The sequence below is a fragment of the Zosterops lateralis genome (assembly GCF_965231275.1).
Source record: "Zosterops lateralis genome assembly, chromosome: 18".
NCBI lineage: Eukaryota > Metazoa > Chordata > Aves > Passeriformes > Zosteropidae > Zosterops > Zosterops lateralis.
In genome coordinates this window covers 6,503,278-6,521,684 of record NC_139778.1, presented here as the reverse complement: position 1 = coordinate 6,521,684, position 18,407 = coordinate 6,503,278, and the positions used below count along the sequence as shown (strand labels likewise).

General features: G+C 40.7%; 1 protein-coding gene across 1 annotated transcript in view; it reads left to right on the top strand.

Moving 5' to 3' along the window:
- Nucleotides 1–18,407, top strand: part of CA10 (carbonic anhydrase 10) — a 474,049-nt gene that overhangs the window by 173,273 nt on the left and 282,369 nt on the right. Inside the window, exon 4 of the mRNA XM_083874768.1 lies at nt 509–694. Within this exon, the coding sequence (XP_083730894.1) occupies nt 509–694 (186 nt within the window). The remainder of the gene's footprint in view (nt 1–508; nt 695–18,407) is intronic.

Sequence of the window (18,407 nt, the reverse complement as noted above, 5' to 3'; positions counted from 1 at the left end):
TCCAGGAGGCACAGAGTCCCCTATTAATGAATCATTGCATCTCTGCTTTTTTGCTGCACCTTTACTTTTGGGTAATTTTGTTATAAATATTGAAAGAAGGGAAAAAGAATTAAATTTCAGTTTTGTTCAAGTGCTCTTTAATAATTTATGTCAGCTGAAATGTTCCCATTTCCAGTGCAGAAATTTTGAAGTTGAAGGCCTTATTCAGACCTGGCATGAAAAGTACTCCAAAAGTTGTACTCTACTTAATTAGAAGTGCAGCAGTCCTATTCAGCATGTCAGCCAAGGCTAAAATGTGTACATAGGGTTTTAGCAAAATATTTGAATACACAGTGTAAGGTTCAAAGCAGAAACTGAAATGTGACCTCAGGTTGGTTATTTCATCTCACAAGATGTGTCGCTGTATTTGAGCAAAGGCACGTAAAGAGCAAAACCTCCAAAGAGTTTGTAAGATTTGCAGATTATTTTGAAAAAATCCTTTTTTTTTCCTCCTCTCCACTTTGTTTAGGTCAGTGGGACGATGTACAACACAGGGAGACACGTGTCCCTGAGGTTAGACAAGGAGCACCTGGTGAACATCTCAGGGGGGCCCATGACCTACAGTCACCGCCTGGAGGAAATCCGATTGCACTTTGGCAGCGAGGACAGCCAGGGCTCAGAGCACCTCCTCAATGGACAGGCCTTCTCTGGGGAGGTATGTCACCCTGTCGGGGGGGTGGTACCCCTAGGAATTACCCACCTCTTGTTTCTGCCTTGTAGCCCTGGTTTTGTGCCTGGGATGTTTTGGTTTTCTGAAATTCTTTTCCCAGGGAATTTTTGGTAAACAAGATAAGTGTTTTTGTAAACTGTACCTATGTTATTCATTCCTTTCCCTTGGAGGGACTTCTTCTTGATGTCCCTCTGGTTTGACCAATGTGAATGAAGAGGTTTGTCTTTGTTTCACCAATCAAATTGGTCTGTGTAAAATAGTATAAAAGGGAGACACATCCCAAAAATAAAGGAGTCATTCTCAGCCTTCTGAAACTCAGCGTCTGTGTCATTGTGGTGTAAAACAGCATCACTGCCTGAAGGTATTTGCAAATTAATCTGTTAAAACTTGTTTTTCCAGTAGCCATTCTGAAAATCAGAGAATTGGGTTTTTTTCTTTTTAACAAAGCACTGCAAATTTTGTGACTCGTCTCTACAAATGACACTGTTGTGTTTATTGTACATAAAGACACCCTCTATCCTCATCTGTGCTACTTACAAAGTAATCAGGTCTCCTTGGATGGAGCCTTTATGTCTCTTGTAAAGGCAAGTACAAGATTAACTGCAGAGTAATGCTGGAATGCTTCAGATTCCCACAGAAGTGCTACTTTTGCTTCTCACTGGTGTGTAACACTACACTGAGTACCATTCTGCCTTTGATTCATGCAGAAACAAGGTGATACTTGGTTCTGGAGGTGATTCCACAGAATTCTGCTTGAAAAATAAAGTTAATTGCACACACAGTCCCTGGCAGAATATTCATGTTGCATAACAAATATATGTCTATAACATGTATTTCCTGTCTCAGGAAAGATGATAATTTCTTGATCCTGATACCTATTCCAGAATGGCTGATTATTCTTGCTGGATAAATATTTTAGTGGCTTAGATGGAGCACTTTTTCAAGATGTACAATAAAGTTTGCAGACTTTCTGGGACCAACAAAGTGGGATCTTTCTATTTTCCTTATAGGGACATTTTCACATAAAAGAGATCCATGAGGTTTGCCCATTCTCCTCCAGCTTGGGCCATGGCTTTGAACTATGCAGCATCCAGCTCTACAACTCAAAATAAGGCTTCACAATAACTCTGTGTTACTGTAGGGATTATTTTTATAGGCACTCTGTTACCATTCTTTCAGAATACCAAAAAAACAGCATTTTTATCATTGTAAAGCACTTATTTTCCCAGAGATGAGTAATCAAATTAACATGTGTACTATGCACCACAGACTGGTGACGAGTCAGTTAATGTGTGGCATTTTCTTTGGCACTGAGCAACAGCAGTTACTTAAGAGTAAGAAATTAATTGCAGCATTGTTTCACAATGATGTTATAATTTATGGTAATCATTGGCTTTGGTCTATAAGCTGCATATAGCCTGTGGCAGCTTTTTTTGTGAAATTACTAATGTCTTACACAACTGATTTTAGTTGCCTTTGTTAATTACTATAAATGAACTCATCATGTATTGCTCCTTTAAGCACTGAAAGTAAAGGATGCTGTAGTAAACAAGTTCTTTGCTTTGCTGTTCAGACACACAAGAGCAATATTCAGACAAAAAAAGAGTTGACTGAACATGAAAGCAAAAATCTGGTTGAAACATACCATGGCACTTGTGACATCACCACCATTTCAAATGCTTTTATAAGAGTTTTAAAGTTTTTAATTCATCAGTTCTAGACTATAACAATGTAAAAACAGAGCATTGTTTGGCAATACTTGCTGTTATTAGCTGGGCTCTTCTAGTTTTGAAAGTAGGAATTCTGAAGTACTATTAATATTTGGTGTTTTCTAACAGAGACCTCAACATTTCTTAATAAAAGCAGAGAACTGAGCTAAGTGGAAACTGCTGTCAGTCAGTCAGGCACAGCTGGATCTGCAGTGTGTGCAGGATTCATCTTGTCTGAATTCTCCTGCAGTGAATAGAAAGAGCTCAGCACCTTCAGAAGATTAATCAGTCCTGGTAGGCAGAGCTAGGTCTCTTAGGACAGGACAAAACACTCTGTGGAGATGCATTTCCCTTGACAACAGAGCACAGACAAACAGCAGGCAGGGGAGTTGACATTCAAGGACTCCCTTTCTGACACTGAGATGAATCCTGTCCTTTGAGGGTGTGTTTCTCAAGGTTTCAAAACCTGTTTTGTGCAGGTGGACAGGTGAGCTCCAGCAAGGTCAAGCATTAATTACTAATTTAATCTACACCTGCACAGTTAATTCTTACTTCTAGAACACACTGTTCTGAAGCCCAAGCCCAGATGCAAATCAGTGGTGCTGTGTGGCTGCAGTTTTCCAGGGAAGGGCAGCAGCTGATGGAGTTCTTTGAGTGTCCATCCACCCACACAGGTGTTGCCTGTATGAATGAGTTATCTCCCACAAGCTCTCAGCACTGGGAAATGTCACATCTGCATCTCCCAGCAATGAGAGGGGGAAAGCTGTAAACAAGCCAGCTGAGTTCCTGGGAATCTTTGTGATGTCATGGGTGCTTTCAATGCTTGCTGCTAATTACTATTCACTCCTGCCTTGGATAATGCTGTCAGTGGAGATGGGATAAAGAAAAATAACTGCCTAGGTTCATTAGTCTAATTTAGCTGGTGCAGGTAAGAATAGCAAGTAATGTTTGCTGGCTTAGGCTTTAGGAACCAAGGGAAAAATCATTGCAGGACTGCCCTGTGTGACTGCTTATTGCAGACTGAGCTGCCAAGGCACTACCCCATTACTGCTGGTCCCAGCTGTGTTGGATAAACCCCCTGTGGGCTTTCCAGAAACCTCTGTTCCACTGGGGAAACAATTCTGAAGTTACCCTAGAAGGGTGATCTATTCCAGTGGATCACAATCAGAATTATTCCTGCTGCTCCTTTCCTCCATTCCCATCCCTGTCTCTCCCCTCATTTTTCACTGAGATCTCCAAGTCATATTAGAACCAGGACACTGCAGAGAGACAGGGGGGCCTGGGGAGAGGGCAGGGGACAGGGCAGTGCTCAGGCCTAAGTTAAATCCAAGTCCAGACATAGCAGGAGCCTTTAAACAGCTTCAATCCACCTTGAGCCAGCTGCAAAGTTCTGTACACATCTGGAAATCCTACCTGATGTCCCCACTAAGGAAGTAATTTATTTTAGGGACCTTTGTTGCCTAGTTCTGCAAGTGGGCAGGCACTCAGAGCAAGCTGGAGAGCACTGGGGTGGTACCATGACATGAAAAACAGCCTAGAAATAGCAAATTGCTTCAGAATGTGCTGTGGACTGAGTGATACCAAGAGGCTGGTAATTTCCAGGCTTTGGCTTATATAACTAGGTGTTAAAGGCTGTCAAGAGAGCTCTCTACAATAATCTGGTTACCTTTTAGCCCCCAGTTATCACTTTAGTAGACAGAATAATTGAACTAATGTTTAGATAGTTTAAGGGCTTTCAAGCTGTGTATCAGGTTATCAATATGTTTGGCACTGGTAACATGGAAAGGCAGGCAGGCTTTGGAACACTTAAGTAAATAAATTGAGTATTTACTTGCCCTTATGATATGGACTCGAGTGAGTTTAATTCCCTGTTCTTTGCAGGCGCATTCTCCAGTATTATAATGATTAAAAGAAAATCTTGGCTCAGGCAAAGTCTCCAACTAAGACACCAATCAATTTGTGTCTGTTGCCTAATGCCTCTATGTAAAACAGGCTTTCAGGCTTCAGAGTCTGTATCATTTAATGAAAAAAAGCCCATTTTCCATTCAAAAAGCAGAATTGGCTTGAATGCTGTAGTTCAGGCACTGTCTGCCTTGTTAAAATAAAAAACTAACAACTTCCAAAAGGTTCATGGTGAAAATGGGACCCTTTAACTTTACCATGTAGCAAAGCCATAAAAAACCTTTATGGTCCATTTTTTTCCCTAAGCATAAAAATGAAAAATGTGCTGCAGAAGACCTCCAATCATTTTGTGGCTGTGTATTGTGTCAGCCTTATCATTGCCAAGGCAAAAAGTCAAGGAGCTTAATTATACGGGGTCATGGACTTTTTACAAGATCAGTGGCTGGAGGCTTTCAAACGAGCTCATAGTCCACAACACATGGAAAAAAAACATATTTCTTCTTTGCCCACCCTTCCAAAAACCCATGGACCAATTATATAAATACACAATTATTTCATTTGCTACAGAAGAATTAAAATGAAAGTGAGAATTGTATCTGGATAAATGGACGCATATTTCTGTACACACAGTTTGGAACTGAGATTTACTTTCGCTGCTGCTAAAAGCTGCTGAGAAAACCAACACAAAAATACAAAAAAATTAAGATAAAAGGGGGAAGCTGGAGGTTCTGAAGCACCAGTCTCCTCTTGCTGCTGCCATTTCTTTGACTGCAGGCATGTTTTGTGCGAGTAGAGGACTCCTAGTGATAGTAAAGGATTATTTATCAGGGAGGTCAGTGTTGTAAATCCAACCTGGGATATTTTTAGAAGCAGGACTGTCAAATAGGCAGCCTATGAGAACCAGCCAGCCAGCTGGGATGGTTTAATCCAGCCTGCACCAGAATTAGAGTACTCTGAATTGTTAAATCACAGTGCCCCTGTTACTGAGACCTTCTGTGCACCCCAGACTTGCCTGTGAGGTTGCAAACAACTTTCCCCAAACACCTCATGGTGGTGTCATTTTTAGAGGAAAAGCTTGAAATCAGATTGTAACTAGGACATCATCCTCCCTCTTCCTCGGGGAGGAGGATTAAATCAGATAATGATGCCCTTGAGGAGGAAGGACAGGAATCCTCTGCTGCTTCCCAACCATATTCCTGCAGGTGCTCACAGATCCAGCTGTGAGCAGCCCCTGCTACACGAGGTAACCCTAGCTCTGCTGCCAATAGCTCAAAGAAAGAAGTTCAAAATTAATATTTTTCAGTTGCTACAGGCCACTGGTATTACATTTTGGAGCCTCTCTTGGAAGTGGAGCAGGTAATTTTTAAGTATTTCAGCCAGAAGATAAGTTTACTGTATTCCAGTGCTTATTAATGTTGAAAAACCAGCCTGTGGAAGAAGTACCAGCTTAGGGAACATGTGTCTAATGGAAGGGGGGCTTAGTAAAATCTCTGTAACCTTCAGAGTAATGTTGAGCTTCAAAGGAGAAAGTCAATAGGTAACAAATTTAATTGCTATAGGAACAGAATATAAATCAGGGAGACGTGGTAATATTGTCATCACTAAAGTATAGGGAGACTGCTCACAGGAGTAATTCAAATTCACTGGGACATGAATATCTGCTTCGAGTGTAAGAATGCACCTCTGTCCTCACTAAAGATTACAGATGGCTTCACCCAAAATTTTATACAATATCAATAAAAAGCAGGGTTGAAGTCCAAAAAGATATTTATTCCCAGAATATTCTGCATTGAAGGAACCTACAAGGATCATCAAGTCCAACTCTTAAGTGAATGACTCATCCAGGGTTATTGTGTTTTTCTAAACCAAATTCAATTTTATGTTTTAAGTTAAATGGGCGTTTACTGCCTGTTAATATAACAAATTGCAGTTAGTGTTTCTCAGCAAGAAAGACTCTCCTGAACTACTCTGCTGGAGACCACTAGAAAGATTACTTTCCAGGAACAGGGAACTGAAATTTTTGTAGGGTATTTTACATCAAAAGGCAGTAAACTTCCTGCACTGACTAAGTGCTAAAAATACATCTTCATCCTTACTGACCTTCAAAAGCAGTTTCATCCTTAACTTTGTTGGAGTAGTTGACTCTTAACTTGTGTTCCTGTAATTTTTTGGCTGGATAGTCATCGTCAAGCCATGGGTATTATACACTTGTTAAATAAAAAAAACATCCCAAACCTCAATAGCCAGGAGAAATTCTAAAATCAATCAAATGTGTAGCAAATATAAATCATTGATCATAAAGATATAAATAGAAAAAAAATACAGAGCGAGTACAAGTCATTTTTATAGGAATGGCCACATTTCCAGGCAGCACCAGGATACTCCCACAGTCACAGGTTTACATTTAGTGCCACTGTTTGCATTTTTAAAGGAATATTAGATTCTAGAAATAGACTGTTTTATCCCTCCCTTAGGAAAAACCCTTACTCACACAAATCAAGTTATATGATGACCAAACTTCATGAAAGCAATGACAAATTTTACTTCATGTATAATCAGCTTCTCCTATCATAAATAGTGTTCCTGTTATTTTTTTACCTTTCTAAAACTCGATTAGCAGTGGAAATACAAATAAGGCTTTTTTGTTTTCCAAGGGAAGAAGTTGCAGTGCATACTACAGGCCTAAGTGTGCATTTTTTGATAGTTCAGGGAAAACAGGAAAAGTCAAATGGTTTTATTTGTAGTAAGTTATAAAAAAGTGTTTCTTTTGGTGGTTAAATCCCAGAAATTCAGTTATTGCCACATCAGGAATCGGAATTGGACCTGATGCAGCTGTAGCTCTTCATGGATACAAACTAAGAAAAATATTCAGGGGCAGAATTATGTATTTATGTCTTTTAGTAGAAAGACTGGCAATAATATATAATTGAAAGGAACAGTCATTTAATTTTATAATCCCAAACAATCATTAGAAACCATTTGGAGATTGAATGATGTTCAGAACAAGTGTTTAACCCCTTCTAAAATATGAGACTGAATTTCAGGTACCCAAGTATGATTTTGATCTTTGCTTTAGGCTTTCATTTTCTCAGAGTACTGAGGTATTTGCATGGTCACTGGAGGTGAAAAGTTACAGTTCCCATCAAATGAAGAACCTTTTATTACATCATCATTTTGATTATTTAGTCATGCTAAAATTGTACTAAGTCTTTTTGGAATAATTGAATACATTATTTTCAGACAACAGAATAATACAGAAGCCACCTGATTTCTGTAGATCATTAGCTGATTGCTAGAAATCATCTTTAAATATTTGAAAATTTTGTGTATGGTATTTAAGGGAGTTTCATTCGGGTACTAGCTGCTACTACATTGACATTCTCTTTGTCATTCCTGTTATGAATAAATGGGCGGAGATAATATTAATCTCCTTAAAATGCCTTTATTAATCAGCTCTTATAATGGTTGCTCGAGGGGTTTTTGGCAGCCCGTGCACCGTGGAGGAGGAGGGTGCTGATCAGCTCTGCTGCAGGGAGTTGAGCAGGGCTGGAGAACCCGTCCCTCGCTGGGTGTGTTCCCAGAGTTCTGAATTGCTTTTGTTTTCTTCGGGGGTCTCACTTCTGGTTTGGCACTCTTAAGTCACAGCCAGTCACAGAAACTGGAAAAATCAGTTCCCCCAATACTTTAGGGTCTACACGGCCCAGCATTGGTTCTTGTGTGTTTTAATTTTACTTAGTTTTATTTTTATAAGGGGTTTCTGGTGTTAAAAGAGTCCCAAGATGCATCTCGGACTTTTGATTTGCATGTACAGGGTTGCCTTCAGGCAGCCGGGGCTGCGGGCTCTCATGGCAGTTTCACAATTCAATATGGCGTCTTGGAGGTTTCGGTGGTGGGCAGCACCAGGGCTGTGAGGTGGGGACGGAACGTGGCGGGCATGGGTTCCCCTTTCTTGGAGCAGGGCGGCGGTCTGGATGTGCCCAGGGACGCAGCACAGGAGCTCGTGGACGCGCTATCTAGCAGCGGCGGCTGGCTGCCCGTCAGCCGCGCCACGTGGTGGTTTTGCGGGCTTTGGGGTTTATCCGCACCGGGGCTCGGGCTGGGACGCGCCGCCTCGCTGCGGCGGCAGCGGCGGGGGGGTCCGGGCCAGGGCGGCCCGGCCCGCTCTCGGCGCGGCTGGAGCCGTGCCGGGGCGGGCGACTCGGCGGGCTTTGGGATCCCCCGCGCCGGGCTTGGGCCAGGCAGCCGACTGCTTGGAGGCTGGAGCCGCGCCGGGGCGGGAAGCTCCGCGGGGAGCACGGGGAGCCAGCCTCGCAGCGGCGGGCTAGGGCCGCGGTGGCGCTAGGAGGAGCAGCTGGTCCTCTCTTCCCCTGTTTTGGCGGTGGCATCGCCGGCTGCTCCAGCTTCGGGGGGGGCGGGGGGTGGGGAGGTTGCGGTGCTGGGCTTCTTTGAATGGAGCTCTCGAGGTTCGTTTTTAAGGTGGTCTGGGGGGGTGCCACGGAGGTGGCTCCTCACTGCTACATTACAAGATAAACATTTCAAATTTCATTTTTATCAATTCCCACTGATGTGCAACAGGACATTCACTCCCAAAGCAGTTCTAGCAAGAAGCAGAAATGTTTCTCTCTTTGCTCACTGATGTCTGAAAGCACCCACATTCCCTGGATTCCTCCATGTTTTACTAAAGCACAGGATTATTCCTGGATTTTACACAGCACATTCCAGGTGATTGATACAATGAGCTCCATTTCTGGGGACGAGCATTTTTTTCTTTGTGTCTCTTGCTTTCTGAGGATTTTGGGGTACAAGCCCCATGGATTGTGTCTGCTCTATGCTGAATTTCAAGGAACTCTACAGGCAGATTTTTAGAGGTGTTGTGTTTCTTTATCTACACATATTGTGTGCATTTTCTGCCAGAAAACCTCCCTTTGTTGGAAACTGCTTTCCTGAATCTTAGGGACTCTCCATCCATTAGGAGAATTGCAGGAGCTGTCCAAACAAATTCCAAGCTTTATGACAATGTCAATTCATTGTTGTTGTATGGGACACAGATATACACACACAAATATCTACATGGAATAATAAATATTGAATCTCTTAGATACTGAGTGAAGTAGATTCCTTTTGTAATAAATATATTTTTGCATGTTCACTTTTTGATTACCAACTGTTCTCTTTTTTGGGGAGAGAGAGAAGTGAAAGAGTGTCAATGTACTGAGAGCACAGTCTGTCACTGACTGCAATCTAAATCCCTCTGGTGCCTCAATTTTAAAATCCAGCATCACAAAGCAATGGGGTGGAGTTTTTCTGCTTAGAGTAGCAGCTGTAGGATTTGGTTTTTTAGACCACTGGGACATAAAAACATTCAGCACTCTGAACCTCCAGCGTCACTTTTGAATTATTCACTTTGCCTCGTTCCAAATTACTCTCATTTGCTTGGGGTGACGTCATTTGGTACAGGATGACTCTTTTTTAATTAAAGATCAATTTACCTCTGCAGGCAAAAAAACTATGCGCATTTTGAAGTGGGTTTTGTTTTATGTCACTTAGTAATCAGTTTTCTATTACACTTTTTGTAAGTTTTAACTTTTCCCCCAAATATATTTAATGTAATATATCAAAGAAAGGAGCAATCCAGCTGCACAAAAATTCTTGCAGCTATATGGACAACCACAAAAGAAAATAAAAAGCAATGATAGGCATTTTTATTATTATAAAAAATAAAATAAATATTTATGTTTTATATTTATAATATATATATAATGTTCTATATATTACATATAATATATATTATATAACATATATACACACTATATAATATATAATATATACTCTACAATACATATATAAATATATTTTTATATTATATATTTTTTTATATTTTTATATTATCAATACAATAAAAACCAGCGAGGAGTTACTGTAAACCTTAAAATCACAGCCTAACCCCAGGAATTCTAGTATAAGGCACAGCACTCTCTGGTAGCCTTTAAAGCCCCTGTGCTCTTTGTACTCAGGTTGTCTCTTTTAGAGTATGTCTGTACCCACAAACATAATTTTATTCCCACTCAGCCCTTCCCTGGGGAGGGACATCACAGGAAACCAGGGAGCTCCAGAAGGTGTCTGGTCTGCAGGGTCTTGCATGAATCATTAGACAAACTGGCAGGAAATCAGGGAGGTTTCTCATAGTCTCTGCTTGTCTTTCAGAAAAAAAAAATCTCTTTGAAATCAAATTCCCTCCACAAGGTATTTTGGTTTTGACACATAAGCATTTTCTAGCAGAACCCTGTTTCAGCAAAAAAAAAAATAAAATCCCAACTAGTTCTGCTTATGATTAGTGCAAGGCCTCATTCTTTGGGAAGCCCAAGGGTGAATTCAGCTAAGAGGATTTTCGCTGTTTGATTTATAGCTTAGAGCCTCCCCATCTACTGTTCCTAAGTCACAAAAGGCACAATGGAGGAACTGTTCTTCCTCCTGACTGGTAGAGCCATTCCCTGGGGTAATTACTTAGAAAGAAAAAAAAAAAAATCACCCTCATTCTTCCAGATTCTAATGAATGTCAGTCTATTCTATTCTCATAGGATTTTTCTTTCAGAAATCCAGAAAAATGATCAAAGGAAAAATGGTAGGAAAAAAAAAGTTCCATAAGCCTCTTCCCCATGGCCTATTTGAAAATACCTCACTATTTTTTAGATATAGTCATTACTGAAGATGAATACTTCAAAGAAAGTTGGAAATCTTTTGTTAGAATTTTGAGCTGTCAGGCAGCATTTTCAGGGTTTATCCCGACCAATCTTGGTACATCAAAAACCCTTGGAAATGAGTGAGACCATGGGGACGGTGACAGATGTAATTTGGGATGTAAGTTTGCTGTTACTCTCAGGAGGACAAAAACTATGGGGGTCACAATACAAGGAAAAAAAAGGATGCAATCTCTAGGATTTAAAATATTTAAATCCATTAAAATTTAATGCAAATTACATTAACTTCGTTTTTTCTTATTTTATGTGCACAAGGTATTACCAAAGAGTGAAGTATCTAGAAATTGCTAATACTATAGAAATTACCAAAAGATTAAAGTGAACAGAGCATTTTTAAGAAAGAGGCTTTTTTTTCCTAGCAAAGAATATCACATCAGTTTTTTTTACATCATCCATCTTTCAAAAGATCTTCTAAACTCATTAATATTTTAGTTGTGATCATCAAACAATCTTTGGGCAGCTTGGTGTAGATCAATTTTATCTGTGTACTGCTAGATAGTATTCCTTACTTTGTGCTCTGAAAGTGGCAGCTTACAACTTAAAGTGAATGACTCTTATTAAATCTAAAGGTGCACATTGTTCAAAATAATATTTAAAAAAGAGAATTCTAGAAAATCAACAGAGTTATTGAGCTGTATCATCCTATATTAGCCACAAATCTGTCCTCTAACATTTATGAATAGGAAAATAAAAGTGCTGTGAGGAGCTGGAAGGGACCATCTGTCTCCTTTTAGTTCATTGTTTTGTTTCAAGCTAGGCCTGCACCAAAATCCTCATTCAGAGATGTGCAGTGCTGGAAGATGTCATGTCATGGTCCCCTTGGAAATTTGGAACTGCTGATGGCTGGACACAGCAGACACTGGTGACAGCCCTTGGAATGCTTTTCACAGCCAGTGGCAGAGGGTGATTATTGTGCCGGATTTACAGATGACAGAGGGTGAGTCACCTGCAGTCAGGACAACAATCATGGCAGGGTGAGGACCAGGATATGAGAGCTCATGGTGCTTGCAAAGACTCAGAAATTTTACCACCTAGTTCCTCCAAATTCATTCTTGAATTTTCTTATTATTCTGTTCCATTTATATCCTTGATAGGCACCTTGAGCAGGCGCAACTTGCACTGTTGCTGCTCCAGTGGAAGTTCATCACCCCGAGGCACTGCACTGTGCAAATTGCAACATCCAACTGCATCAAAGAACAGTCATGAACCTCCTATTGTATATACACAGTATTGTGCCACCCAAAAAGCCTTTTGTCATCTATACCTGAACCTGCCTCTCACCAACTCCTTTTTAAATTTCCAAACTTGTAAATATAGAAAAAGGGGTAGATAAAAACAATGCCAGATAGACTGCAGTATAGTAAATATGCCAAGATAAGTAGATCTCAAAGTACTTCTGGATTGCAGGGCCATAAGCATTTGACAGTATTAAAAATCAAAGAAGCAGTGAAAAATAATTTACAGGATGTTCCTTCAAAGTTCATTGAATGCTGATGGGGTGAATACCTTTTAAAATGTCTCTAAATATACAGTAATTCTTCTTTGGATGTATAGCTTCAGATTTATTGAACCATTTAATTATTTTGACAGTTTTCACACTTTGATTCTATTCAGAAGACCTGTAACTAAACAACTGTATCAAACTCCTGTTACTGAAGCAAATAAATCTTTGATATGCACACATTTCATTTGTTCACCTTTTTTACACCTACTATCTGTAGGGAAATGGACTTCCACCAGTTTCTGCAGAGCAAACTGCACTATGATAACAACAGCATGCTTCCCTTGTAATTTTAATTCATGTTGGAAATCTCATTTACAGTACTGACACTATATGTAAAAGAGTCACATATGGCTGGGTGAACACCTCCAGCTACAGACAGTAAAACTATTGCCAACAACTTGGAAAAAAACCAGCACAGCCTTCATAATCTGAAGTCTGTGCCCTGCTGTGATGCATCAGCCTTCAAGGTTTTGGGCCAAATTTTCTCAAATTATCCGCATAGTGAGAGCTAAAAACTGTATGTCTGTGTGCATATATATATAAACATGAGATAAAGCTATCAGCAGGTAAATCCTGAGCTGGTTTGAATGAATAATCCACTGTTTAATAGTTGGTTAGGTGAAAATATTTTCCTTTGTTTATTAAGAAGCTGTCTTTGGTGTTTTGATTCATGAAAAATTCTCTTCCTCCTCCTTCTCTTCCTCTTCCTCCTTCTCCTCCTCCTGTTCTGAAGCAATGTGAGCTGCTCCTGCTTTAGATAGTTTGCACAGAATTCTTTTTCCCTTTATTGCTGCTGGCAGTTTTACCCTTCTCCCCATTTGTTATTAGTAGTAGAGGAGCCAGAAGGAAATGGGAGTTGGGGGAGCTGGCAGAACCCCAGCTGCTGGTTCCCCTGCATGTGGAGGAGTTTGCCATGGCAGCACCATCCTCAGTCCTGCTTTGCTTTGCTCTGGTGTCTTGTCTGGGCTGAGATTGGAGCTTGGTTTTTGTAATACAGATGGTCATGGGTACTTTGTTGGGAGACAGTTCCTGGGAGATATAAGCAGATCCTGCAGAAGTCACTGACAGTGGAGCTGTTTCACAGCATCACTCTCACAACATTTTCTCATCTAACTGAAACAGAGACCTGTAATCAAACCTCTGCCCCAGGGACTGGAGGGTTTTATCTGGGTCTTTTCAAGCAGTAGCAATTACCTTGTCCAATTAGATCTACTTTTTTTATTAAATTGCTCATTAACCAGGCCTTTGGTTGGGCAATAACAGTGTAAATATGATGAGCATATAAAACTGCATCAATCTATGAGCAAACTACCCCAATCATCTCAGCCTGCAGAATAATCTGTGCCTGTCCCACCCATGAGATTCCTGACACCAGGATTTGGTAACAGCTGCCAGATGCCCAACTGCAATGTGCCCCTCCATTACTTACTGAATTTTCAGTATCTCACTTGTAAAGTACGGTAAAAACATGAAAGATGCTAAAAAATATGTTCTGTTCTAGTGTTCCTTACTTAAAAATTAGAAACTATAAAAAGAACATCAAATCATTTATCAAGAGTATAAATATAGTACTTTCACCTCCCTGCTCAGACTATGAGCAGATTAAGCCTGTGCCTGTTCTCCCAGGTATCTTCTGAGTTAAAAGCAGTTCTTCTGTTTTATTTTTTTTTTTTTTTTTCAAAACAATGGAAACTTTGTGGTGCTTCAAATAACACAGAATAAACTTAGCTAAAAAATTACAGAATGCAGAAGTTTAGTGCTCCAAAGTTGGGAAGTGAGAGCAGAAAAGCTGGTTATGCATCTCTTAGTTTGCTTGCCCTCACAGCCTTTTTTTTTGTCTCCCTCTCTGCTGTCTGATCTGATCTGCCAAAGAGAGAGATCAAACAGGCTGAATCAAACAAGTTAAGAAATTCAGAATGTTGGGGTTTTTCTCAGCCACAACATCAATTCTGCTGAATTGGAGCATCACTGTACACTTAGGCAGTACATTATTGCTGCCCTCCTTGTATGATAAAATAATATTTTTATACCACAGGTAATGCAACATTTGGGACCTTTTTGTTGTTGTTGTTTCTGAAATTTGTGGCTTCTAAATATGCAAAAACAGAGGTACAATTCAGAATGTAAAGACACGGTATAGCTGTACAAAGAAAAGGTGGGATATTGCAACCTGGCAGAGCACCTGAATTGATTCTTCTGTGCTTCCAGAAACACTTGCAGTAGCCACCTGTGATATCCCCAGAGTGATGCAGGTGGAGGAGCAACATCAATCCCCTTTCTCACTGTGACAACCCCTTGGGAAAGCAGTGGTCTGGTCTCAGACTTGTATTCACTAACCCCTGAACCCCACTGGGACAGGAAACCAGGGTGTATTTAAGGACCATGTGTATTTAAGGACCATTTTGCCTCTCTAGGAAATTCACAGTTGGGGATGGACCAATGGGATGGTGTTGGAAGAAGGACAGATTTTAAGTGACAGGAAGAAATCGGTCAGAAAAGGACAGGGGAGAGGTTTTGTGTTGATAATAATGGGAATATTTGGGTCTGAACATGCACAAGGAAAATGCCATGGCTTGGGTGGCACAGGCTAGAAAAGAGCAGGGCTCAAAGGGAATCCAGCCCTGCTGGGCACAGACAGATTATGGGCATGGCTTTGATTGAATCTTTTCATCTGCTGACACTGTCCAGAGCTGACAGTCGCCACTTTTGCAATGGGAGCAGAATTTCAGTCTATTAAATGAAGGTGGGCAGCCTCAGTTCTGCGCAGAAATATAGACTGACTTGATAAAAGAGCTGAGTTTAGTTGAAATTACAGGGGGAGAGTAGACAACCTGAAATTTGGACTGGAACACCAGAGACAACAGCAACTTTATATAATGTGGTTGAGAGATGTAATGCCCTGAAGTACTTACAACTGCATTTTTACATCTCATCTTGAGAGTCTTACAGATTTTTTTTCAGGAAGTGTCCTAAAAATCTCAACCTTGATGTTCAAGCTCAGAATTGTTTTCAGCAAACCTATTTCCCTGGTGAGTTGCCCTCTTTTCTTCTGCAGAAAATTTCTTCTACTTGACTCCCAGTTCTGCACAAAGTGATTTACTAGAGAGATTGCATTTTTTTTCCCCTTCTGGAAAGTGTCAGTTTCTGAGCAAGATCAAATAACCTTCCGCACTTCAGTATTGACTAATGTTAATTATTAAAACCTTTCTGCCAGGAAAAATTCTTCATGCAGTTTGCTGAGAAACCAGCAATTTTTAATAGGATTCAGGGACTTCTTGAGGAGATCAGAATTCTGAATTTATACTGGGCTCACACTTCTACAACATTTTCTTAAAAGTAGGAAGAACTAGATTTTTTTCTTTGCCTCCTTTCTATGTGTCTCCCTTTAAACTTGAGATAATGGGTTTTGCAAAGGCTGGAGAAACATAACACTTAATTTGTTACACAGTAAAACTCAATCATAAATATATTCAAATGAATTATAAAGCTAAACATTTACATTGCATATATATTAAGCTTATTAAAATCAGAAATAAATCTTTTATTATGAATCCTTTTCATCTCCCCACTGACAGTTTCATATGGAATCCTTTCCTCACAACAACCTGGCAAATTGATATTGTTAAAATGTCAATGAAAGAAATTAACACCTACATTCCTATTTGAATTTCTCACATTTACGTTCTCAGGTTTTCACATCACTGACAAATAATCAGGTGTTTTAGCAAGGTAATGTTGCTCCATAACTCAAAAGCTAAAGACAGCACTACCTGCATGTCACCGCACAGCTGGTCTGCAGCTGGACAAGACAAACGCAACCATGACACAAACCCAGCTGGGCTGGCCGGCTCGTTCTAGAAGAGAATTAGAACAAGTACCTGGGTGAGCAGTGATTGGACAGATCTGAACATAAACAGAGCCCTCAGCCAATCACGTTCAATCTGGAATGCAGACACGTCATTGGCCAAGGGGCTGGGCGGGGCCAGCACCTGGCCAATCACTGTCTAAGCCTGGGAAATTCCAGCCGCCTATAGGAGAGAGATCTGAACAATAGCACACGCTGTTGGTTGATGACCTTGGTGAATCCTGGAGTTTCTGTCTCCAGCCAGTGACCCCATGTAAAACCTGCATTTAAGGTAAATGTAAATGTAAGGTAAATTTAAATAAATGTAAATTTAAGGTAAATTTAAGGTACAGCTCTGCCTACAGACACCACAAACCCACCTATCTCACCTCGACAACAAACTGTTTACTGCAAGATAACAAAATGAAATACATGCTTAATGATGTAAGATTGGCAAAGTAATAAAGTTAGAGAGAGAGTCAACATTATCTTCACTTAGGTGTCTACTCTGGTTGAAGAATTCTCAGCCTCACAGTTTAAAGAGCTGGATTTTTAGCTGCAATAATTTTCAGCTCCATTTCATCTGTGCACTAACAGAAAGGGTTTTGTTGTGGTTTTTTTGCTGTGCAAAAGCCATACCAGAGGATGTTGTACATAACAAAGAAATTAAATAAAGGAGGAGGTGTCAGGCACAGCACTAGGACTAACTGGAGAAAGTACAGCTGGGAGAATTGGTGAATAGAAATTGCATGGGGGAAAGACGAAGAGAAAACTCACAGGAGACACTGCTTGCATAAAGCCATCATTCTTTATACGCCTAAAAAAGAGCAACACATTTCCATTACCATATGCAAACAAATATTGGCATGCTTTTATGGGATTGGCATCAATTCAAAGGGAACCAGACTATTTACCACAGCCCAGTACTCCAGTCACATCAAGAACCCCCAAACTGGGGACAGCAGGAGCGTCATCCACTCTTTTTGAACAATCCACCCTCCCCAGAGTGTCCTGGCAGGGGGAGGTGGCTGCTCTCGGGGTGGGAGATGGGCAGCTGTCACTACTGCTCTCTGCCTGCCCTCCTCACTGACCACAGTTATTCAGGCTGGAAAAGACCCCTGAGCCCAGCCTTTGACTGGTCACCACCTCGAGGTGTTTGTCACCAAAGGACACAGTGCTCCACAAGGAGATGGAAGCAGGTTGTATCTTTCAGACCCCACTCAGATATTATCCCACCATGGAAACCACAACATCCCACCCAGTTGGTATTTCAGGAGTCTGTAGGTCTCTCCCAGTGGGAGCTGGTGGCACAAGAAGGGAGTAGTGGGTGGTGTTTGTGTGGCAGTCAGGAACGTTCTGAAGGCCAGGCCCTTTGCCAGCCAGAGTGAGGAGCTGCTTTCACGGCCACTGAGGTCAGGATTTCTGCCAGCAGAATAGAGTTTACTACATGGACAAAACAATTTTCAAAGACTTCTATTTGAACCACTGCCCAAAGTCATCTTTTCTGATTGTGGAAAGTCCAACAAACCAAAGGTTGGTTCTTCAGGAACTCGGCATTGTGGAGCATGGCATGTTCCCTGATCTTCTTTCATTAAGGCAAAATATCTCTTTGGCACTTCAGGTATTTACATTCCAGCATTTCCAGCCTTTCAGCTGTATAAACTAACCTGCAAATGAATACAGACTGTGTTGTCTAATAAGGAAAAAACGCTTTGACTTCTGTTGTCTGATGTAGAAAGTCATCTGATAAAAAATGCAAATTTACTTTAAATTACTTTGCTTCTGCCCTTTCCACTGCCATCATGTCCATGTCCTGCATTTGTTCAGCAGTGTTTGCCAACACCCTGCTTCTTTCACCAAAGCCTCCAGAGGAAGCTAAAGGGCTTACTTGAGAAAGATAACTGGCTTAGTTCCAGCTCCAAAGTGTCACTTGTCTTCCCTACTGAGTTTAGCTCCACTCAAGTCATTAAGAAACAAGATA